General features: G+C 35.9%; 1 protein-coding gene across 5 annotated transcripts; it reads right to left on the minus strand.

The window, feature by feature from the left end:
• Positions 1–894: 894 nt before the first annotated feature.
• Positions 895–25,040, minus strand: PNPLA4 (patatin like phospholipase domain containing 4). Of its 5 annotated transcripts, XM_032986928.2 has the most exons (10): positions 24,761–24,984; positions 24,472–24,654; positions 23,518–23,825; positions 22,623–22,749; positions 17,215–17,399; positions 13,083–13,177; positions 12,766–12,901; positions 9,367–9,432; positions 3,703–3,855; positions 895–1,751 (listed from the first exon to the last, which is right to left on the minus strand). In XM_032986928.2, the coding sequence occupies exons 3-10, from the start codon at positions 23,674–23,676 to the stop codon at positions 1,620–1,622; spliced, it is 1,053 nt and encodes a 350-aa protein (XP_032842819.1). In that variant the 5' UTR covers positions 23,677–23,825; positions 24,472–24,654; positions 24,761–24,984; the 3' UTR covers positions 895–1,619. The 5 variants fall into 5 exon arrangements, with proteins under 5 accessions (XP_032842819.1, XP_042644644.1, XP_032842818.1 ...); XM_042788710.1 differs by lacking the exon at positions 24,472–24,654 and having other exon boundaries at positions 24,958–25,040; XM_032986927.2 differs by lacking the exon at positions 24,472–24,654.
• Positions 25,041–25,049: the final 9 nt, after the last annotated feature.

Below are 25,049 nucleotides of genomic sequence, written 5' to 3' on the forward strand. Positions count from 1 at the left end.
GCAAGATATCATTTTTTTCACACAAACAACATGGATTTAAACATAGCTGGCTGAAAATAATGCCGTGTAAATCAGTGTAAAAGAAGAGAATTTCTCACTGGCATTATCTACTATTTCTATTCATGCTGAAAGTCATCCTCTGTATAAATGAGTATGCAAGTGAGCCAGGCAGTGGTGTCTTGGTAGCACAAAGGTAATTTACTTTAGTTTTACATGCAAAAATGTTGACCTACAGACCTGGATCTCATGCAAGCTATCCAGTTTTTACTGTATACAGAACCTCATCCATCTAGAAAGAGCTGCTGTTCTAAAATGAAAGTAAGGTGCTTTACATTGGCATTTTTTATTTCTTTCATTATCAAAACCAGTAATAAAAGAATTCAATCCCTGCCACATGAATCCTAATCTGATTCAATCTACATATGAAAATAAACCTGGTGGTTATGTGCTGAAGAAACTTTCAAACAGCTATAGCAGATCTTTTTTTTAATCTTATTTCTCACCCCCATAGATTTTCTGTTGGTTTTGGGGAATTCCATAATTTCATACTTGTTTAATTCAATCCCCAATTTAATCTTTTTTTTTTTTTTTTTTAAGTATTGAGAAACCAACTTAAAAAACACATTTAAAAAACAAACACTGTTTGCTTTTAAATAAACTGTTGCGGCACTACGCCTAACTTAAGGCCTGAACACTAAGGCATTAAGACTGAAAATCTTGAACTTGCACTTCAGGTAGTCAATGCAAGGTGAATGGTAAACTAGCAAGATATACGAGTCTGAGTTCATTACCTGCTGATTCACTTCAACTTCTCTGCAACTGACTGATATTTTTTACAGATAATCAGATTGTTATAGCATTCCAATACATTTATAAATGATCTCTTGACAAAAGTTTCACAAAAATATATTTATTCCATTTTAGCAGAAGAAAACACAATTAATGTAACACTGTCTTACACCCTTCTTTACAAAATATTTTTATGTTCAAACATCACACTTCTGTTACAAATTTAAACTAGCATTTCATATTTTAGAAGACCACATTCACTGAAAAAGGCAAGAACTTTTAATGTTAAAAAATGCATACATCAGAATAAGAGAGTGCAAATGTTTAATTTCTTGTGGCTAGTGCTAAGTGTTCAAGCGCCTTAGAAAACTGCAAGATATGTGTTAGATCAGCAATACTGCAAGCATCCAATTAATATGAACAACTGTTACATTAAGTGAACAATACAGATTGCAATTTTTCATGGTACAACGTCGATTTTTCTCTCAAATAACACTGAAAAAGACTTTTCCAATTTCTGTAATTATGACAACACAAGCTTTTTACAAATCCCATGCTCAAGTCCTCAGCTGAAGCAAAATGCTGAGGTTCAAGATAAACTCGAACCTCCTCAAAACAAGACAACTACTGGGCAAGTACAATTCCCATTCTGATGTGTTTATACAGGTCTTTGGAGTGTAACTGATACTTTCGCAGCAGAAGTAGATGGAATTCCAGCGGGATTTTTCTTTTCATAAACAGGAATTAGGACAGCAATCCCTGAGATTCTGTAGGATGCCTGTAGCTGTGTTTTGACAGCCGTCAGGTTTTATTAATTTTCTATGTACCATCTATTCAAACCAGTTTTCTTTCAGTAAAAAATGTACAGCATCATCAAATCCATTTTGGTACAATGATTCCATTTTCTCCTGGTTTGGTGGGAACAAAGCTTGATTAAGTCTTACTAGGTTGGCCAGAGACAGCTGCAATAGAGCGAGAAGCCATAAATTAGTTTATTAAAGCAACTTACCTAGACTTGACTGTGTTGCTGTCTGTTCCGTCATCTGTTTCATGTTGCATATGTAAAAACAAAAGACCAGCAAGACTTTGTCTACACTAGTAAATTAACCATGTCCAGGTACGCTGCTGAGCGCCAAGACAAACTGGCACAAACTGTCTGACATATACACTGTTAAACTCAGCCTCCAAGACAGACTGTCTGCCTGTAAAACTGCCCAAAGTTTCTGAAACATTTTAACTTTGGAAACATTCCCAGAGCTGTCTGGCAGAGCGGTAGCTGGCACATGCTAAACTTGTGCAAGGAAATATTTTGACAGATTACTAGTGCAAACAACCACATTCTTGGTAACATTCCCAGGCAATGTTTAACATATGAGCATAAATGTAGCTTGTATTACCAACAAATTAAGAACTACTCAGCATCTCAAGTGGTCACTTTGATGGTGTAAAACGTTTTCACAACTTTGTTCTTGAGCACAGACATTATTAAATTGTTTGCAACAAAATTAAAAATAGAATTAGATTTAATAATGTTCCAAACACTTCATTTATGTGATTTATTTAATACTTCAGCCACATTATTATACACAATTTTGCAAAACAATATCAAAATCATCTTCATTATTTGAAGTAAGCAATTATTTAAATTCTGACACTAATAGATGGAAGAGGTTCGAAGAGACAGAAAACTCTTCACATTCCAATACAGAGAAATGAAGATGTATGACGCTTCATTTTGTGCAGATTAAAATACTGCTGAAAAAAAAAAAAATTCTTAATGCACTTTTTTACAGCACTAAATCCAAAGGTGCTTCAAATGGAATAGTTTAAAATGTTGCCTGAGATTCTGCACCAGTCATCACTTGCACAACCCTACAAGCAACATAACTGCAATTAATTTTCTATCTCTAGTCACCAGCTCGTTTTTCCTCTTCTAGATGCACTAGATATTAGATACAAATCATGACAATAAATATTTAGTAAGCAATTGCATATCTTTTCAATATATATGAAATCATTAATCTCATAATTTATGAACATTTACCAAGTACTACCATGCTTAAAATCTCTCTGGGAAATATTATAAAGATTCAGAAATTGGCACAGATTAGAGTAACATTACATAACACAAATTTCACTCAAATTAAGAAAATATTAAGAACTGCCTAAAAGGAACTAAAAAAAAGTACCACCAGTTATTGCAAATCTTTATTTATTCTTTCTAATGGAGTTCTGTTAACAGCTATATCTACTGCTATTCAGTACTTTATCATGTCAAAGGAAGCAATACAGTAGTTAAAGGTTGTGAAACAAAGCTTGCAAAGACATAAATGTCAATGATAAGAAGGCAATAAAGAACAGTTTCAGCCTATATTTCAATACACAGAAATGTTTCTGTAACAGCTAACAAAATAATTTCTGGAAAAGCGCTGTGGTCAGAAATGGTCAAGAGCTCTCTTGATCAACAAGGTGATAAGTTATAGCATTTCAAATGTATGACTTAAACTTGTATTTTAAATTCAGTTAGACCAGCTGATTTCAGTAAGTATGAAGGAATGTTCTGGAGTTTCCCTCTCCTGAAGTATTCTATAGAAGTCTTTATTTTTTTTTTTTTTTCTATAAACACTCTGCCTAGCCAAAGACAGCTGATACTTCAAGCAAGTCTAGATTATTTACATTTAATACCCTATGATAATATTCTCAATTTGGTACTACATCAATGCTTTTCAAGCTTTCTTTATTCTATACCTTCCTTCCCTTGTGTTTAATAAAAAGTTCCCAATTTGCAAAAGAGAAAATTCCAAAGCATTACTTGACATATAAGCACAAAACAGATGCTTAAAAATAAGCATAAGCTTAACTGCACAACTACATTTTCTTCTTCTGAAATTATTTAATAAATAAGCAACTCACCATTATATCTTGTTTTGCAAATTTAACATAAAGATCCACACGTCCTTTATCTTGTGGACAGATATCTAATCGACCACTGAAAGGAGAAATTGTCACAGTTCTTCCAACAGGCAAGATAGGAAGGCCATTGGTAAGGCCACCATCAACCCACTTCTATTGGAAAACAAAAATATTTTTGAAGCAGCCTCAGTACAGTATGATCATAACTGAATATTTAATCCTTCCTGTCCCTGCCTCCTCCACCCCACCCTCAAGAAAACTTACAAGTTTCCTTCTCAGAATACCATGACTAAGTTTGAGTATGAAGCGTAAAAATCAAGGAACTGACAATGTACACACAGAGTGTTTAATCAGTAAGCATTTGATATAATTTGGTATAATATGTAAACTTATATGTAATATCAAGCTACTTGTAAGGTTTATTGGTTAATCTAATAACAAAATGCCCCATACAGAATTTTTCTCAACACATACATTAAAAGATAAGATTGTTAATATTACAAGTGAACCATATCATGTAACATAGACTTCTCTAAAACATTACTCAGATTCAAACTAGGAGCTGGACAATCTGTATGTGCAGCTAAACTGACTCCACAAACCAAACCAAACATGCCTCCTCTCTTCTTCTTCCAGATCCTCCTGTCATCTTACATACACAAGACAGCAATAGCTGGAAAGTGGAGAGGAAAGATGGGAAGGAGCTGAACAACTATGGCACATTGAGCAGATATCAAGTCTGATACGGGAGTTGAGTACAGGTAAGAAGGAAGAAGAAAAAACAAAAGCAACCAATTAATTTCTTGCAGAGCCCCATGTTTTCTTGTTTCTAAAGGCAGTCTAGGGGCACAAGCCTGATCTTTACAGGCACCACTGCCAAATTCCATTCCAGTATAAGCAGGGACAGCTGGGACGTCTCTTGACTATATGTCTTATACATTCATATTTCTTTCTGTGCTTACGTGCATAACCCAAAACTCAACATTGGTCTACTGTCTAGATGCATTCACTGACATGAGGTCTGGTGATCAGATGCATCTTACCAAACTTTATACATCTACAGTTAATTACTCATTTTGCACTTCCTTTATCATCACATAAAGCACTTCTAGCATGATTCACCTTCTCCTAGAGTAGACATTTACATCTGATTTGAATTATACTGAAGTGCTTTCTTCTCCACTAATTATAAAGGAAACATAAATTAACTACGTAAGGCGTAGACTACTGCAGATACATAAAGCTAGGCAAGTTGAAATGCTGTAAGAAATATTATAAAATTCACCTCAGTGTTTCTTAAGGGTTTCACTCCCCAAAAGGTAAACTGATTACTCCAGGATATCATCTTCATGTTTCATTAACGCAGAACTCTAAGAACAAATGGGTCACTGTACTCTTCAACACCAATCAGGCAGAAGATTGCTTTTCTGCTGTAGGTGATACTATATGTGACCATTATGAAGTAGCAAACTATTGCAAGTTTTCCCACAAAATATCTCAAAACACCACAGGAATTCAGTCACAAAAGTGAAAAAAAAAAGTCTCCCATAAAAAGTATACTTTTGGGAAGCTGTTTATGACATCTAAATTAAACTCATCTTCAAAATCTTGACAAGATAGTAGCTTTTAGTGTAGTGACTGCTATACAGGAAGCATTATCTCAGGTAACAGTGTTTGCTCTTCAGAGATTCTCTAAGGTCCATTGCTTGGTTGTATGCATCCCTCTCAGCTGTGTCTTTACCCCTGCTTAAAGCAAACCTCCTTTTAATTCTATAGGTACAGATTTCTCCCAGTGCCACGTTTGAGTTCACACAGTCAAAAGATTTTGTTGTCACCTTCCACCCCTTTCCACTGTCAAGTCCCATATCTGGCCATACATGGATTTACTCTTTCACACGTTGTGTGTGTGGGGGTGTGTGTGTGTATATGTGTGTGCTTTATCCCCCCACCCCACCCTCTCCTTACTCTTTCAGATGATTTTTATGCTCCTGAGCTTAAAATACAAGCTACAAATATTCACATTCAATAGTTTCTATAGCCCTTCTCACCCTATTATTTCACACTATGCTTTAAAGCTTGACTCTTGACATTAGCTGACGTCAGTACCCACAATCCAGCATTGAAATCCTTCACTTTTCACAAAGATCATACTTCTCAATGCTTAAGATTGAGATTATTTTGAATTTAGAAAAGGAGGCAAAAAAAAAGACTAATTCCAAACCCATTTAAAGCTATCTTTCTGATTTCTCAAACTCCATTACATTATTGCTGTGATAACTGTGAGTAAAGCTGCAACATATCTTAACACTTCTAACACTAACGGGGTTCTTTCTGTGTCTCTATAAATAGTCATTTATTATTAATTTATATGCAATGTTCCTTGGAGTACTAAATAGCTTTCTGTTGTGATTCCCACAGTGAAAAGAACAGTGGAGTCCCTCTCTAAGCCATGTCAAAGACACCAGAATAGACAACATTATTAATGTCTTTCACAAATCTATCTTAGTACTTTTACCACTTAAAAGTTCTCCCACTTCTAAAAATTCTGGTTATTTAGGTTTTTCCTCTCTCCTCTTATGCAACTTCAGTATTTATTCGAAAATCAAAACATTTACCAAGGCAAGTGAAATACTGTTTATTAAACAGTATCTTTTGTAGATTCTGTTATTCCTGGCCGATATGCCCTCCGTCATTTTATTTTCTCTCAAGTGTTTGGGGAAAAAATGCTTCTCAGTCAAAAATATTTTAGTTCCACAGTCCCTCATGTTACATAGTTAAAATAAAACATATGCTGCAAATAAAGAGATGTAACACCCCAGCTTCTTTTAATTCCATTAACCAATTCTTGAAAAATGCTCCTTAGCTGATGAGGCAAATTCTTGGTAACTTCTGAAAGAGTTTCTGCTTTGTAAGAACAGTGCAAAGACAGAGAAAGTTTTGAAATAATGTGCAATGAAAACCAAACCAGACAATGAAATTGAGGATGCATGATGGACCTAACAGAATCTATCCATTTACCAGTAGATGGCTTTTACAAAGTTGTTAAGAACTACAGTGACACAAACTACAGTCCAATAGTCAACTCAATCACCTGCAGATCTTTATCTGGCTTAACAATTAACCTTGCCAGAGATTCAAAGGACACCAAACCAACTCAAAGAAAGGTAATTTTACATGGATCGAGTTTGCGCTGATGTTACTGGAGGTCTAGTCCAAGAGCACCTTAAATCCCCAACCCAGGTAATAGACTACCCCATTTTCATTAAGGCCATTGACAGACTCAAAATTCCCAGATGCTACCTTACACTCCCTTCTCCTTCAGATTATTTTTAGGCTTATCAAACCAGAAGAAAACATACTATGAATAGATTGATATCATGCCTATGGTGCCATGCAATTTAGTTTATTCACCTCAAAAGTCTAGCCTCCAAGAATGCATACTACAGGTATGCTAGCTAATCCCAGTGTGAGCCAAATACTTTTTGGAAAGTATTCTTCCTAAAACAGAAAACTAAAGTGCAATGCAGTGAACAGTTTACCCCAGGGTTCACTCTCTACAGGCAGTATGGACAGGCTAGCAACAGGTCTGACTATTTTCTGATACTATTCCAGCAAAAGTGCACCATGCTCCCTTACATATCACGCATCATGTATCTCAGCATACTGAAATACATTTTAAAATCACTCCCAGGTGACCTGGTGATATATATGCAGGTGACATATGTAACCCAGAGAAGATCCAGATCATTGTTCTGAAGCAGAGATAAGGCCAGTAGCCTTGAGCAGGGCGTAAGCTCTATTCCACGCTGCCACGGACCATACGGCCTAAGGAGTTTACTCCCAGAAACTAGGGTAAATGCAGACAGACAGAACATTGGTCTGTTACAGTAAAGCTTTCAGGAAAGTTGGAATATGATGCTAATGTGACAGGTGGCCTGGCAGAGCAAAATCAGTATCCAACCCGTCTTACTGACCTCAGTGCTTGCTATGTCTGGATCATGAGGTTACATGCAACATATCTGGCTCTACGCTGCATGCTTTAGGGCCCCAATTACCCACCCACATATCCTCACCACCCACTATTCCAAACTGAGGAGATACTATTGCAACAGAGATCCTAAGGTTTTTGCTCTCACCCTGCTCTAAGTGTTTTGGACTAAAGAATGTAAGTCATATGCATTTGCAGGCAACAGTCTTGAAAAAAAAAATCCCCAAGCCACAAATGTGCTGTTTTACAGAGTATGAGAAAAGTCAGTGCAGACATGCAGAACTAATCATTCCAACAAATAACAACAAATGAAAACAACCTCATTCCCAGAAACTGCATTTTCTGAAACTCACTTAAGGGAAGTAGAAGAAGCTTTGTGGATGACAAGCTTTCAAGTAACAGAAGAACCAGTTTCTATGGAACAGTCATTGATTTCACTTTTGAATGCAAAAAATAAAGTTAGGCAGGAATGAGAAAGGTTCACTAGGAAGAGGCTGCAGGTGTTTCAGTAAATACTACAATACCTATGCAAAACATAATAGCAGTGTTCATCCAGTAAAATGGGTTTTAAGTAAGTCTGGACAAAACTCTGAGCCAATGTTTCAATTTCTCAATTGAAAGAACATCACAAGAAACTTAACGATAACACTTTCTTTCCCTTAATTAATGACAGAATTAACCTAAAACATCCATGTATGCCCTCTGACCTGCACAAGCAATGTATAAAGACTCCAGTCAACAAAATTTCCAGACTTGGGAAGCAGCAAGCAGTCTCCATTTAACTCAAGCAGTCAGACAACACTGATTTAAATCCTTCAAACGTTTTAGCTAGTATGTATTGCTGTATACATAATTCTAAAGCTGACAAGCTTTCTGACATAATGAACTCCAACTCCCTACTGTTAGAGACAAGCGCATATGGTTTTGTAGGGTTTTTTTGGCAGGGTGGCTGTGAGGATTATAGATGTTCTAAAGGCATTGTTTGGATGCATATGAGGAAATATGTATCATGTAGTCCTTCTCAGAAAGAAATGGCTATTTTCATACTTCCAGTAATTATGAACAGACTAAACAGTCAAAATTATTCTTAAGGTGTTAAGATTCTTCTTAAAAATTAAAAAAATAAAAATTTACATTTTTAAAATGTAAAAATTCTTTTTATGTAAGAGAGACAAATATGTTCTTGAAGCTAAACCAAGTAAACAACAAGTAAACCAAGTAAATAACACCTGTAATCCCATACATGTACTCCATCAGTGTCCAATCCGCCAAGACCTCCCTTATCATTCCTTCCATTAAACAGAAAAGCAGAATGGTGGTCCTTTAAACTGCAAAAACATTTTAGAGTTGGTAACACAGCTTATCATGAGAAGCATCTTTACTAAGAGGAGCTTCTTCTCATGGCAAGTGTTAGACATTATCTTTAGGAAACAGCTTCATGGTACAGAGATCACTTCAGTCTCAGCACCCAGAGCTTTTGAAACAACACATGAACAAAACCATGTCATCTTTCACAGTGTTAATTTACAGTACCACCAGAAACAATAATTATTCTACAAAATATAGTGCTGCAGTTGTCTTCCCTTAAGATCAAATATTTACATCATAAATTAACAATGCTCTTACACTAAAAAAAAAAAAAAAAAAAGAAAAGTTGGTAGTTAATGAAAAATTACCTCTCCTTTATACTCCACTGGCTTAATTCCTGCATATACTGGTACAAAACTACTTGCTAGCAGGACCTAGAGAAAAGAAAGCAGAAAGAATCGAGAACAAAACTGAATAAAATGCAACAAAATAATTCTGAAGCAATATGCATTTTCATGCATATTTATCTATATTAAATAATATAGCAGTAATCAGTCTATATATTAGTTTTAGATAAAACTACTGTAATCTCAAAATGTGATTTAAAATATTCAATAGGGTTTGTTTTGTTATGACTTAACAGTGACAACTCTCAAAACAAAATATTAACTCATTGATTAATGTGATTCAGAAAGTATGAACTTAGTCTTATACAATGGGAAATAAATCCTTGATTTTGCAGAAATTAAATATGCATATGCTGAAAAAAAAAATGCAACGTAGAGTATTGCCAAAGAAGAAGCTGATCCAATCACTCTGATGGTATATTTATATAGTGTTTTCTAATAAATCAGATTTTCTAAGAATTCAAAATTTCCAAAATACTATAAACTGCCTAAAAATTAATGTATGTATATCTTTATTAGTATTAATACTTTGCTTTCAATACATTCAAGTATTTACAAATCACTACTCGTGCTATTGTAAGCCTACACTGCTGTCTACAGCAGTTCTCTTTTTTTTTTTTTTTTTGTTAGACCGGAACACCTCTTCTGTCATGTACAGATGTACACACATACCTTTCTATCCACTCACAGAAATATTTATGAGAGTGTGTGTATCTCTATACCTATGTATCCACCCACATATATACATATATTTATATGTGCAATCAGTATACCACATTTCAAAGGGATGGGGTAGATGTGTGGATGAAGTGCAATATGTCAGAAAATTTCATATAGCTACATGTGGTGAATATGCATGCATGTGCTTGCATAGCAGCATGAGGACAAATCTGAGGAACAGAAGCAGGTTACAGACTGGAATATATACTATGTGAACGATGATCAGGTGCAAAAAAATATAAACACAGTCCATGGAGACTGTGGAGGAAAATCCCTGAGCTATTTTTGGTGGAATTGCATGTATTTTTACAACAAATTAAGCTACTTTCAGTATTAAACACCTCTTCTCCACTAACAATTTTTAATTAAGAATCTGCAAGAACTCTTGACTTGCAGAACTCTTTTCTTGTCCATTTCTTTTCCCAGTGATCTAAAAGCACCTGAGCTTTGTGTGGGTTCAGATAAAAAGGCTTTCTCTTCTTATTTTTCAAGTGTGAAATTGTCCCTATCTCTCTACCAGACAGGCCTTTCCCTCACAAAAACATAAATTCCCTCTTGAAACCATTCCTCTCTCTAGATTTTCAGAAGTGACATCCTACAAGCTGCTCAAGTGCACAACAACAGCTTCTTCCCCTGCCCAACTCCCTTTCTCCTCTCTCCTTCAATTCAATCTCAGTAACTTTGGCCCCTCTAAACTAAGAGAAATTAGGACAAAAGGTTTAGTGAAGGAAAAGAGTCAAAACCAGGTGACCCCTTCAAAGATCAAATTCTTTTCAAGATGACTGAAGAAAGTAGTTGGCCTTCCTTATAAAGTCACTTAGATCTCACGAGTGAGGTGAGGAAGGCCAAGTTTTAAAAACTAACACTTTCGGTATTTCCCTACCACTAAAAGACCAGTGTGGATTCCTATTCATTGCCTCTCCTCCCCTTCATCTCCAGTTTAAGAACTGCAAGTCTAGGAACACTGGTATGTGATGATAGTCTTCACATATGTAAATACTGTTTCAAAAGTGCGAGATTATTAACTGCCTTTCCACATCCACTGGGAATAGCAAAAGAAAATAAAAGCTTAAAATTGCAGCAACACATATTCAGTTTAGCCATTATGAAAAACTTTGGAACCATAAGGCTTGTTAAGCATTGAAACCAATTGCATATGGAAGCTGAAAGATTTCTGGCAGCGGGCACAAGAATTTTGCTGTTACAAACCACTGCTTGCCCAGCAGTACCTTCATCCATGCCTTGGGTACAGCAGATCATGTCCAGGCGTGGTACAGCTGTAACACCTAACCAGCCCTACCCTCCATGCTACCAGGGCAGCCACCAGCATGCAGACTGCTGCATAAATGATAAACTCATAGGCATGCACAAAAACATGTATTACGAGATGCACTGAAAGAACAGACAATGTGAATATATTCCCATGAGCAATTATTTGGAATTGTATTACTATTCTTCAAACTTACTCTAATGCTAGCATATGGGTCAAAAGGACAAACCAGAAATGGTTAAGTCAACAAAAGAATTATTGAAATACTAATAAATTTGAAGTATTTCCAAAGTTATCTTGATGCTTCTAATTGTCTTCAGGTTAGAAGACTTCACTAAAAAAAAAAAACAAACATGAGCATACAGGATAATAATCTCCATGCCTGTCACTGCTGGCTACTATAGCTAGAAATAACAGTGCATAATTTGAGACAAACTTTTTGCATAATTATTTTTGCATGATTAAGTCCTACAAATTTTGAGAACTGATTGACCGTGTAGGGTTAAGAGTTTAAAATAATGATACTTTAAAGGCAAACTTCCAATGCATACTTTGAGATTTTGTTAACAAGTGTGATTTTTTTTTTTCCTTAAATTGTTAATTACAAGTAAGCTCTTATTTACTCTAAGCATCCACAAGGATAGGGAAAGAAGGAACTCCTTATTCTATTTTCTCCTTTACTCTGTAATATCTTATGATGTCCTCCACTAAGATATAATCAGTTACTAGAAAGAACATTTGCTTTACGTGCATCTGAATTCCTCCTACCATTTCATATCAGCTTATGTATACAATCCTGATCCAAATTTAAAAAGTGGCATTCAAAAAAAAAGAGATGGGCAGTAAAAGATATGCTTTCCAGCAACAGTTAAAATACAATTTTTATATGGTACTTCACATTACATCATATCTATTCCACACAAGGACTTGTAGAAAGTGTTGAACTTTAGGGTTTTTTTAACTTCTTTTTCTTTACTTTCTTCTGTGATCCAACATAATACAAACGTTATCAGTGAAGTAAGAGGAGCAAAAAGGCTTGGCAAAGTGTTACAAAATTTGGAGATTTTCTATTTCATTCTCATCTACTGTAACCATTAGTTACTCTGTTACATTTTAAACACACTTTGCCTACAAGGTAGTATTTTAAAAACAGATCTAGGAAACACAGACAGAAAATAAATTCTAGCAAAACTGTGAAACTGAAGGATCAAATTCTGCTTCCACTGTTTATGTTATGGTTGTAGCACCACTGATAATACAAGCAAATACTTGAGTAAAACAGTGATTTATTGTACAGCTAATAACATACTCCTAAGCCTTGAAAAAACTCAAGCATTTTTATTTAAAGCAGCAATAGTCAACTTCATTACCTTAATGAGGTCCTCCCTGGAGGCAAAATTTGAAACCAAGTGATTTTCCCCATTTTTGGTGTTAGTGACTGACACATAGAGCCGGTTCTCAGCGATCTCATGAGCATTAGAAGGAAGAATAGACTCTATGCCTTCTCTAGAGTAAAGAAAATGCTAAACATTATTCACCATCGTTATTTAAGAAACTTGCAAATATGCTACGAGTGAAAGAAAAGAGTGCTGAGTGCCCCACAGCATAGGAAAAACATGCACACTCTCAATTTTCATTTATAGAGCTTCACACAAAAATGATCTTACAGCTACATTACAATAGGTACCTAAGCGTTTTCATGAAATCATAACCAGGCGTTACAGCACCAAAGTCCAATTTTCTGACTTCCTCTGCAAATCCATAGGCAAACTGCTTACATTTCTGGAAATTAAAACAATTCATCATTAAGGATGCTTTAGTTATGGGAAATATGTTCAACTGTGTTATCTAAGGCATATTAGCAGCTAAAGCTTTAATCGAGAGAGATCTATAAGATCAGACCAAAATATTTTCTCACATGTGCATGGTTTGTAACAAGATATGTGTAACAAAACACTGATCCTTTCATAGTAACTAATTTGTAAGAAATCAAGATGCCTAATAATAATAATAATAATAATAATAATAATAATAATAATAATAAATTCTCACAAGAATACCACTTTAATAATCAAGGAAAGTTAAAAGCCATTTTTCTATATTTTACCTTGCTAAATAATCAGTTCTCTGAACCATGCCATTACAAGAATGACCATCTATATTTCAAACGTAAAGCCACCTTTTATTTTAAAGGCTACTTCAGTACTAAAACCAGACACGAGTACCTTAAGATGCCTATAAGCATTTAAAAAATTACAATTATTACACTTTCTTGTCACTAATGCAAAAACCATACTAGTAACAAATACACATATTTAATGAATACAATACTATGGAATTATTTAATGAATGGAATGCTATGACAGATGACACAGGAAAGAAAGACACTGCAGAAAACCAGGCAACAGATGCCACTGCACAGAAACCTGCTGTTACACAAGCCAAAATGCCTAGAGTTAATGACTGCACAAAAACAGCTTGAAATGTGAGCCATAAGAACTCCAAAACGAGAGTAAAGGAATTGACAGTATTTATTTTTTAGCAAAAAGATTCTGAAACTATTAATTATGATTCTGAATGCTTAAGACTCACTAGTCGGTATTCCTATTTCTTTTTTATCCTTTCATGCAGACTTCTCTAACTATTTTAGTGACTTAGGAAAACAGTAAATCCAATCTTATGCAACTTTCTGAAATTGGTACTCAATAAATATATTATACCCATATTCACGTATAAAACTGCATGCTTACAGAGTAAAAGATATGTCTATAGAGAGTTTGGGGTTCCTGGCTTATTAGCTTTCTGCACAAAGAACAAGTATGCTGATAGTAACAAAATAAATTATTGACGTGACTGGGGAAAGTAAAAAGAGGAAAAAAAAAAAAAAGTATAGGATTTAACAGAAGGAAAAACAGGAAAGCGTTGAAGAGTCGGGGTGAGGATTAGTATGAGATCAGGAACAAGGAGACTGAAGCAGTTTAACTTCCTCACATCACTTGTACAACAGAACACTCACCTAAGCCAAAGACAGAAATGTAGTTCTTGCATCCACTTTCTCTATATGGCCTTTGAATAAATGTATCAAAAAAGTTCATTAAGAGGTCCATACCTCTTAAAGCAACAACCACTGTAAAGATTTGTACTAATTCATTTCACATTGTTTAGATTTGCACCTTTACTCTATGAGGTACTTGACATTGCCAGTTCCACGCCAATTCAAATAACTAAAACTAGTTGTAATCACCAAGTCTTCAATTTATGCTGTATGAGGCAGTCAGGCTTCTTCTGTAGTCAATCAGCTGGAAAGAGGCACATTCAGGTACCTCTCTCTCTAAACAAAGAAACTCACAAAACCCTACGTAGAAGCACCTCAGAACTACAATCTTTATATCTAAGATGCTTTAATAAAGTGATGGGGAGCCAAGAGCAACAGGGAGCATCCAAATATAGGTGAATGACAGAAAACTACCTTCCATATAACAAGTACTAAGAATAGACCATACCTAGGCTCTCAATTCTTGCTGCCAAAAGGGACATCTTCTTACAGCTATGGTTTATAATTTTAGTGCTAGAAGCTTTAAGCAATACATCTAAATTTTAAATAGTGACTGAGGACATGTTTAGAAATTGCAACTACTTGTACTGAGCTAAGCAAACTTGTTATCAAACATGATCAAAGTAGTTTTGAAATAAATAGGTACTTACAGTAACTCTATAAGCCTCCCTAGAATTCTCAAGTCCCATGCCTTTTCAACAGTGACACAAGTCCAAGACATGACAGAAAAACATTTGCAAACTGTCATATTAGAACAGCAACAGTCAAAACAAGAAATCCTCAATGTTACATTCTCTCCAAGGTAAGGAAAGGTTGCATTAGAGCTTTGAGACTAGGAGATGGAGAAAGTCCTAATTATAGCTTGTCTAATATAGTCATCTTTAGGAAGAGTGAAAAAAAATTAACTAATGTAAGAATTATATAAGTGGATATAAAATATTTCAAATTAGAAGTGTTATAAAGGTAACAATATAATTATCCTGATACGAAAAGTTAATTCTGTTCAGTATACAACACTGCCTTTACTTAAATTCCGTGAGAATTAAGAAGAATTATCCCCCCCAAAAAAATAGCGCTCGATTTTCTATTTAAACAACATAACAGAATCACTAAAAAGTAAATAAAAAAGACTAAAAAGTTCATTAAATATTCTTCAATTTGCATTAAAATTACATGCTTTCAAAGAAAATTCCATCAAACTCAATGTAATATAGGGTTGGTTTCCACAAATGAAAAATAAAACTGTTCTAATATTTTTACTTAGGAAGACCTTTGTAAGCTGGACCAGGCTGGGAACAAAGGCTCATATTCGGAGCCTACAATAAGCAGAAAAATTTCCTTGGGCTAAGAAAAGGCTTCCTGCTGTGCTCACCGTAGAGGAAACTGAAGTCAGAGCGTATGCATTATATCAGGCCAACTCGAAACTGAGCTACTAGTCAGAGGCTACAGAGAAGGAGTAAGACTTGAACAGACTACAAGTAAGGTTCTCTGGTTCTCTTCACAGCAGAGTGGAACTTGCACAATACCAAATCATATAAAGAATGCACTGTGGCGGGGGGGGGGCAGGGGGGAACATGGAAAGGAACCAGGAAAGAACATACTGCTGAAAGCAACAACGGTATAGCTAACTGAAAGCTAAGTTTATATTCCAGTAGGAAAAAAAAAAAAAAAAACAAAACAACCACTTGGATGATCTGTGGTAAAGTGTGGTGTTGGCTGGGACTATTATTTGAATCAAATGCAGTGGAAGTTCTAATAAGCAAGGCCCAGAGAAAGTTACCTAGTGCTTACTGGACTGTTAGCAGTGTACTTAGAACAAAAATCTATCAGCCTTTTTTTCCCCCCCAAATAATGCTGTTTATTATAATTCAAAATATTGAAGAGATATTAACAATTTGACAAGGCCTAGTCCTCTACATATACTAAGGCAAAGTCACTACAGGCACTTGAGGAGGGCAAAGCAGCCTTAACCTATGGGAAAAAACACCAACAAAAAAACCCAGAAAATCTAACACTCTCCAACAGAACCTGTAATAGAGTAGTCACTGAATACAACTTTGCTGTCTCTACATGACACCATATCCATGGTGATAACAGTGGTGTCTCTAGAGACGAAAAGCCCTCCCACGTGTATGCACCACGTCAGAACAGAATGCTGTGAGGGCTGATCCTCCCTGGCGCACAGTGGGGCTGCTGCCCTTAGGTCGTGGGCTGCACCAGGACTGACCAGGTGCACAAGCCACTTGTGCTGTGTCTAACTGAGCACAGACAGCTAGGTAGGAAAAAAATTTGTCCTGGCGTGTGGTGTTTTTCAATTTTATGAAGACACATCTATCATTTCCATCTCCTTTCACAAAAGGATGAAATGATGGTGCTATGCATTTGCTTAACAAAGCCTATCTCTAGCCAAAAAAACAATTATTCACTTTTTAACGAACAGTGATTAAAAGCATATACATTTCAATATATTAAAGTATATCTCGTTGAACACAACTCAACATCCACACACATGAAATTTGTATTTACATAGATTGAAATATAAAGTTCATATGACAAATTTTTGTCATAAAGAAACACTTGCTTCATCAACATTTTTGTCCATGAGTCACAGATTTTGTTAATGAAAACATATACACGAGTCCTGTTCCCTTACAATAAGCAAGAACAAGAACCAAAATATTTTTTAAAATTTAATGGTAGATGATTATATCAAAAATATCCTTGAAAATGATCATGTCCTATACCTACGAGTTTATGAATTTACCTCTATATTGTCTGGTACCGCTAATAAGACAGTGGCAGCCAGTGATCCCGCAGAAGCTCCCGCAAAAGCTTTCACAACTTTCAGTAACTTCTTACCATGCCTGTAAAAAGCAGCTGCTGCCCCCAAGTGGTAAATACCCAGAAAACCACAAGCTGCAAATGACAGATTGATGTGTTTCATTTTTGCTGTGGACATAAAGATTCACAATCAGAAAAAGGATCAGTTAACTTTATCTTATAATATACATCTATTCTTTGGGCACAGAACATATAATAAACTATATCTACATAACAAAAAAACAATTTATTTAAGAACAGTAAATCTTTTAATTACCAAATACATCAAACAAGTAGCAATTAGTTTAACATCTCCAAAATTGAAAACTCTAAAATACTCCTTAGCACAAATCCCTTTTTCAATAAATATGTATCTATATACAACATAACTACACATTTTCATCTAAGTTGTCAAAGAAATACAAAATGAAAGTAGCTATTAAAAAGTGATAAAAGAATGATGTTGAAGAGCGAACACTGTTAACCACCAAGGGTAAAATCAAACTAATTATAAAACTGCTGGCTACTTTGTCATCATGTTCCCCTTAAACACACAGAGCTCTGATCCCAATATAATTCTTTAAGAAAGAAATTTTTTCCCTTCACCTTTGGAATTCATTTGGTTATCTGTATTATTATTAATCATTAATAGATTCTTACTTAAAGTAGTATCCTTCTTAGAAAAGAAAACCACACAATAAATTGTTGCTACTATTAAAATAAGGAGGAATTCAAAAAAATCAAAGTAAAATACAAAGCAGTAAATGTATGAAAACATACACACAATCTGAAGGTGTCAAGGATAGATTTTTAAAACTAAAAAAAAAAAAACCAACCAAACAGGAAGCATAAATGGAGATCATTAGGGATGGTTTATTAAAAAAAACAAAAACACACAAGGCTGTGCATTTTATTATCTCTTCTGTTTCACCAAATAATTACAATTATGAGAGCAAGTTATTCCACAGATTCTACTGTACATATATCCAATATATTGTACAGATTATCTTATTATTGAAATAAAATAAACTCCTAGCATATTTGGCTATGTCTCAATGCAAATGGGACTTAAAAAAAAAAAAAAAAAAAAAAAAATCGGTACCCTCAGGAATATACTTGATTTTTCTGGTTTGTAATGAGATAGCTGATGTTTCTTTTGGAGATAATACGATGAAGAGATGTAAATGCATACAGCAACAGATTTTGGGTTAAGTTGCCTCTTTGGATCAGAAATGGGAAGAGCATGAAAGACGAGGATAAGAAACAGCTTTCAAAACCATCTAGATAAGTAAACTCAACTGCTATACCTATAACATGATTAAAATCAGACCACAAATGGGTCTAACCAGATTACTCTTTTCCTAAAAAAAAAAAAAAAAATAAGAGAGCACGCATCTCATAGTGCCAGGGCATACTGTATTGTGTGTTTGGTTTGGTGCATTAGTCATTCTGCTAAAACACCCCACTATCATAAATTACTTTATCAACTGCTTCACCTCCTTTACACTGGAAAGGTTTGCATATCCACTTGTAAGTAGGAATACCTGTAACATATCTAACACATTTGCACTGACAGAAAGGATGTGAGGTTGGCTCTTACTGCAACAATATGAGAGAAAGGCTTTTGCAACAAAGCAAATGATAAATTTTGTTACTAATTTTAAAAAATAAAGGTTCTTTTAATTTAAAGATAAATCAATATACTGCATAGAAAATAAAAAAAAAAAAGTTTAGTCAATATTTTACTGGAAAACAACAAACACAACTGTACTTTGAAGGTTTTTTTTTCAGTGGAGTATAAGGAAATTAAAACAAACTTCGAAGTATGATGCCATGACAGGCTTTCTTTCAGGCTAGTTAACCTCTGGAGAGTTTAACCAACCACTGCAGCTGTTTCTGTGCCTCCTACAAATTAGGAGCAAAGATGCTTTTGCATCACAGGCCACTCTGACAGAAAGGTGAAATTGGTTAAAGCAACTGCATTATTAAGTAGGAAGAAATACAAGCATGGAAGAATTAACTCCCATTTTTGCTCCAAAAGAGATTCCAGGCTCCAAACACTGTGATCAAAAACTGCTGAAAATATACTGACTAAAATCAGATGTCCATGCCTTCTCTTAAAAGGCTTCATGAGGAAATTTTATTTTCTTACATGAGCTTTAGTCCTATCTTATTATCACTTATTGTGAGTAACCCCTGTTCTGAGTGTCTGGATATACGACATTGACTCTCTGATGAAAGGTAATTTCTTAATACTTAGATGCCATACTCCTCTTCCTCCTTCTTCATTCCCCTATCCAAGGGACAGAGAGATTACTGAAGGAGTATTCACATCAGTTTCTTGACTGACCAAAGGACTGAGATGAACATGCAAAATAAAAAGAACACTAAGACTGCAAGTGGAGGAATACTGTTAAAGAATGCTGCTAGCCTCATACTCTGTTAAGAGTAGACCAATTTCAAGTCCAAAAAGATTAAATGAATGCAACCCAAAAAGCAGGTTTGTTTTGTTTTTTTGTTTTGTTTGTTTGTTTGTTTTTTAAACAGAAGTACTTGATTCACTGGATTTGTATGGCATGCAACACAACACTGTCTTACAGATTTCCCAAAAGAACTTCAATTCAAAAGTAGCGACAGCATGGCTGCGTTATCCCTGCACTACATTTTTATTAATTAGGATCAGTTTCCAGGTCTACATTATGTATTTGTCAGATATACATGAAATTTAAAAATACTTCAGTACATATGTGAACGGGCAGATGTTATTCATGTTCAAATGACAGATCCACTGGTTACATTATCTGCATGACTGAGAAATGGGCTTTGCACATAAATACCCACCTACAAGTGGGTAATGCTGAGTTAAAAAAAAAAACAAACCAAAACAAAAAAAACAAACCAAAACATTAAATTGTAGAATAATTCAGGAAGTCTCTTGCCCAACCTTCTGCTCAGAGCTGGGTCAGCTATCAGATCAAATCGGGTTGCTCAGAGCTTTACCCAGTTAAGTTAAAAATCATGTAATGTTCAGCTGCTAAATGACAGCCTAGTATCTGTTGCTGGGTGGAACAATCAGGTCTTCCTTCTTTTGTTCAGAATATTAAAATCAGTAGAGTATTGCAAATAATCAGCATTATAGAAAAACAACAGAACATTAACATCTTCATTCAGCACAATGCATCTACCTGTGGGGAGGTTCTGTATATTGAATTGAAGGCCTCTTACAGCAAATCTGTAACAAAGCACTTAACCTACAAAGATGATACAGATGAGTAAGAATCATGATTCTGTAAGGAACTATCTGCTTGACATGCAATTAAGCAATGTCATTTCACCTTGAAAAGGAATCTCTGAGTAACAAAAAAAGATAAGAAAGCATTCTTAAGATGAATGTCCTGTAAAATCAGAAAAGAAATAGGAAACCGAGATACTCACTTTTATAATATAAACTTTCCCATTTCTTTTGATTCCTGCAAATATGCCACGGCAACACTTGATTTGCAAGTTAGAATGGTATATTTCAGAGACAGTGTGATTCAAATATGCCTTTTGCTTTGATGATCTGGTAGATCACTGCTCTTTCGATCAAAAAGAATAGTAGCATTCTTTTTGTAACAACTCCCAAGAGAACACACAGAGAAATTTAATTAGGTCTACAGTATGACTATTCCCTGCCAACTTCTTACAGAGTACCAGAAATAGGAGCACAGTGACATCTGGACATAGACCATTTTTTCAGGTGCCTGAGCAAACAGCAGAAATCTTGCTACCTTAGAAATGGTATGAAACACCTGTTCCACAAGACCTCAGAACAAATATTCTCAGAGGGTTTAATGTACATTCTGACCATTAAAGATATTATCTATTAACTCAAAGTTATCATATCAGCATATCTTAAGGAAAAATTTCAATGAACTTTAAAAGGATGCACAAGTACATCAGCTGGACAGTGAAAACACTGTAGAGATGATGCAAATATGACACAGCAAATGCTTTTGACACTGCTTTTCAAAAACGTTGTAATCTTACAATTGGCAAATTTCAAAATATAAAGATTTTAACCAGCTATGAGGATAGGTACCCTTCTGCTGTCTACAAGAAAAAACAGAAGCATAAAAAAGGTAAGTACAAGAAGAAACCAGAAGGACACTGGAGCTGTTCAATCTTATCACTTTACAGAAAACACAGAAGCATTCAGGAATAAACATAAAACTGTGAGTTATATTTAAAAGATTCTCACATCTGTGAAATAAAAAAATAATTCACTGGTGATTAAAAATATTCTGGGGGGTAGTGGGGGGGGGCATTTCTGTTTAGTCAGTAGTATCTCATCCATTTGTAATACAAACCTACAAGAGAATGTATTTAAGGAGACAAGCCTGAACAGCAGAATTATGGTACAGTGCAATACAGCTTTTTCAGGATAGGTACTGTCTTCCTAATTGTCAAGCACAAGAAATAGCAAAACCGTTTCTCATCCTGCTGTTTCCTGAGCAATATCATTACATAAACAGTGTACAATCTCAGTGTCTTAACCAGTCATAATTACCTCTCTGACATCCCATTTGTAAACAACAGCTGAAAATGCCCAAAGCAACTGACTAAAAAAACCTTTACGAACAAAAATTAAATATACATAGAATGCGAATGACCAAGCACCCTGAAGGACAGGAGCTAAAATGTATGATGCATAACAGCACATTTGAGGATTAATTACTAGCTAGGAATGACAAAACAAGCAAAATTAGGGAAAGAACTGTTTGGCTAGGCAGCACTGCTAAAATAGAGGTCACAATTGTAACTACTAATTTATCTGAATCAGAAACCACCACTCACGCAGGAATGTTTAATTGTTTTTTCACATTTATAACAGGAAAAAAAAGTTCACCACCATCACAGATCATTCGTAGCCTTCAGTGAATACTCAAGAAATTGATTCTTCCAGTCAAAAATGGACTCACACAAACCAATTACCCATCCAACAGAGTGTACTCAAGAGTCACCACAGCTGCTAGCAGGAGAACAGGAAACCTGTGTTCTGCATCTATCCAGTCACAAGCAATAAACACTGAAAGAGTTTGATGAAGTTAAAGGAAAAAAAAATAAAATAATAATAATACAAAATAATCGGTACATATCCAATCAGCCACTAAAACACTTAAGAAAATTACATGAGTCTTTGCAAACTATAAAAATTGTGCATAACCCCCTTAAAACTGAAAAATAAAACACACCACAAGATACCAAACTTTTAAATTAAAGAGTTTAGACCATCTTGTTCACTAACACAAGATATCTAGAGAGGACGGGGAAGGCTGACTTCTTAAGAAGAGGGTGGCAAAGGTTCAATACCTTCTAATGTATGTTGACTTCCATCACAAACTCCACTGGGCCTTTTTCCAGCAGCTATTTTAGTTCCCTCTGCACTAGCAACCATTCTTGTATCTACTACTGATCGTTTATCATTTACCTTGGAAACCTGAAATCATACAGCCAAATATTACTATTAAAGAGAAAAAACAGGCAAATTAAGGATAAATAATGTTAATCTTAAAACAGATTAATAAAAGTTAATTAGTAGTTGTAAAACAATGTAAATTTCTCAATTGCTTAGACCCCACTAAACTAGTTGAAACCACAACGTTCCACTACTTACACATGCAGCAACTTGTATTTTAAAGAACTCAGACATCTAGAAAAAAAGCACTGACATTCAGAACTGTCAGTGTCCAAGATGAGCCTTAATTTTGTGTCCTTTCCCACTATTTTTGTTCATAACCACAGCTTTTTTATAATCAAGCTCTTATGCTTTTATCCTCCCTTACCAATCCAACAAAAATTGACTTTTTTTTCTCCTTTTTTTTTTTTTTTTTTTTTTTTTTTTTACAATATTGCATTAGTAAAAAGTTTTCCAGAGAACTCTGGTCCTATTCTTCACTAAACGGATGCCACTCTAAGTAATAAGACTGTCTGTTACCATGCAGTACTCTCTGAAGTATAATTGGAAAAAAAAAAAAAAAAAAGTTTCTCAACTTAGAACCATCAGACAAAGAAAGTTCATTCAGAAACACTGGGTTTCCTGTACCTTCTTGCTGCCTGCCCTTTTACCTTAATATACTAGAGGCATCTTCAGTTCACAAATAAGGCTGCAAGATCAAAAGCTTAGCTCTGTAGATTCTGAAATAAATTATATTATCACTGTATTGATACACATTGCTTATACCCAGAGCACCACAAAAATATTTACCTGTAATTTAACTCTGTTATGTGGTGCTGCTATGGTGCAATAGTTTAGAATTCCAATCCAATACTGCTGAGTTTTTGGAAATGTACAACTACGCAGTCTGCCTTCTTTCAAATGAAGCAACAGTATTTGAGCACAAAAAAGACTTTTAGAAGTCCACATTTTCCCAGAAGTGAGGATCCAGACGATGCGGTAACCAAACTGATACTCTCAGAAGCTGTTGTATCATGGAGTTACAAAGGAGGTGTCAGTAGATGAGCTTGGACACCATAGAAGTACACAGTTGAAACTTTCTTTCTTCTAAACATAATCTGTTTAAAAACATTAAGGGAAAAAAAAAATAAAAAATAAGAGAAAAAAAAAAAAAAGGAGTTGAAAAGGTAGTTGCACATCAAGGCCCTGATACTGTAACAAGGCCCTCTAGATAATCCTCTCCCTTAAAACACAGATGCATTAACAGCTGATTGTCTTGACAATGAAACAGGTGTAGGCAGAACTTTGGTTCAGTAGCTCCTCTCTGTCACCAGCCTCCATCTGGCACCGTGCTGCTCACCACTAACCATAAAGTCCACTGTTCACTTCAGAAACAGGAAGGACTAGAACTGTTAATAGCACAAAGAACAAGCGAACAAACTGTCCCTTATAATTAAGGTGACTACGCTGTTCCTTCTACCTCAGCTGAAAAACGTGCAGGGAGCATTCCAGCAACTTCAAACCAACTGTTCACAAAAACGAAGTGCTGATGCCAAGGCCCTGGTAAGTAAAAGTCAAGCACGCCGGCTGGTGCCAAGCAAGCCTTGTCACCTTCTGGGACACAAGGGTATCGTAGGCGTGACTCACAAACCAAAGGTAATCTGGTTTACACCTAGCAAGACTCTCACCATAAAGAATAACCTATGGAAGTGCACTCCTTCAGACGGGAAGCAGGCGACTGCCCTGACTGTGAGTGCAACCGACCTCAGCGTGGTTCTGTGTAGGGGGGCTCTCAGAGGCACACGATCAACTTCGAATTTAACCCCCATCAAATAAGCCAGTTTCGGGTTTTCTGCTTCATCTGGTGCGCCACGACATACAACGCGACTTGGTTTTTCCTCCCGCCACTTCTGCTCAGTAAGCAGCCCACATAAACAAGCACGAGAGCTGAAACAATCAGGCAAATTTTTTTACACGTCACAAACACAGAACGCCAGCTGACAACCGAAGCGAACACAACGTTAAGAAAAGTCCCTGCGGCTTCTAAACTTACCACAGAAAGGCGGCGCTTCAGGCGGGCCACGTCCCTCAGCTCAACCCCTGCAGTTTGTTTGGTTTTTTTTTTTCCCCGTTTGCCCCCGCGCACGCTCCTGCCTCAGGCCCTCCCGGGGGGGGGGGGGGGTCTAACGCGGCCTACGCGGCACCGGGACCCGGGCCGCGGCGGGATGGTTTCTCCCCCCCGCTCCTTACCAGCCACGCTGCCACCGCCTCCCGGGCGCGGGTGTGGGGGGGAGTCGCGGAGGGGTGGGTGTGTGTCACGGGTGGCCCCTCCCCCGTGACGC

Source organism: Tyto alba, unplaced genomic scaffold (assembly GCF_018691265.1).
Source record: "Tyto alba isolate M040663 unplaced genomic scaffold, T.alba_DEE_v4.0 Super-Scaffold_14, whole genome shotgun sequence".
NCBI lineage: Eukaryota > Metazoa > Chordata > Aves > Strigiformes > Tytonidae > Tyto > Tyto alba.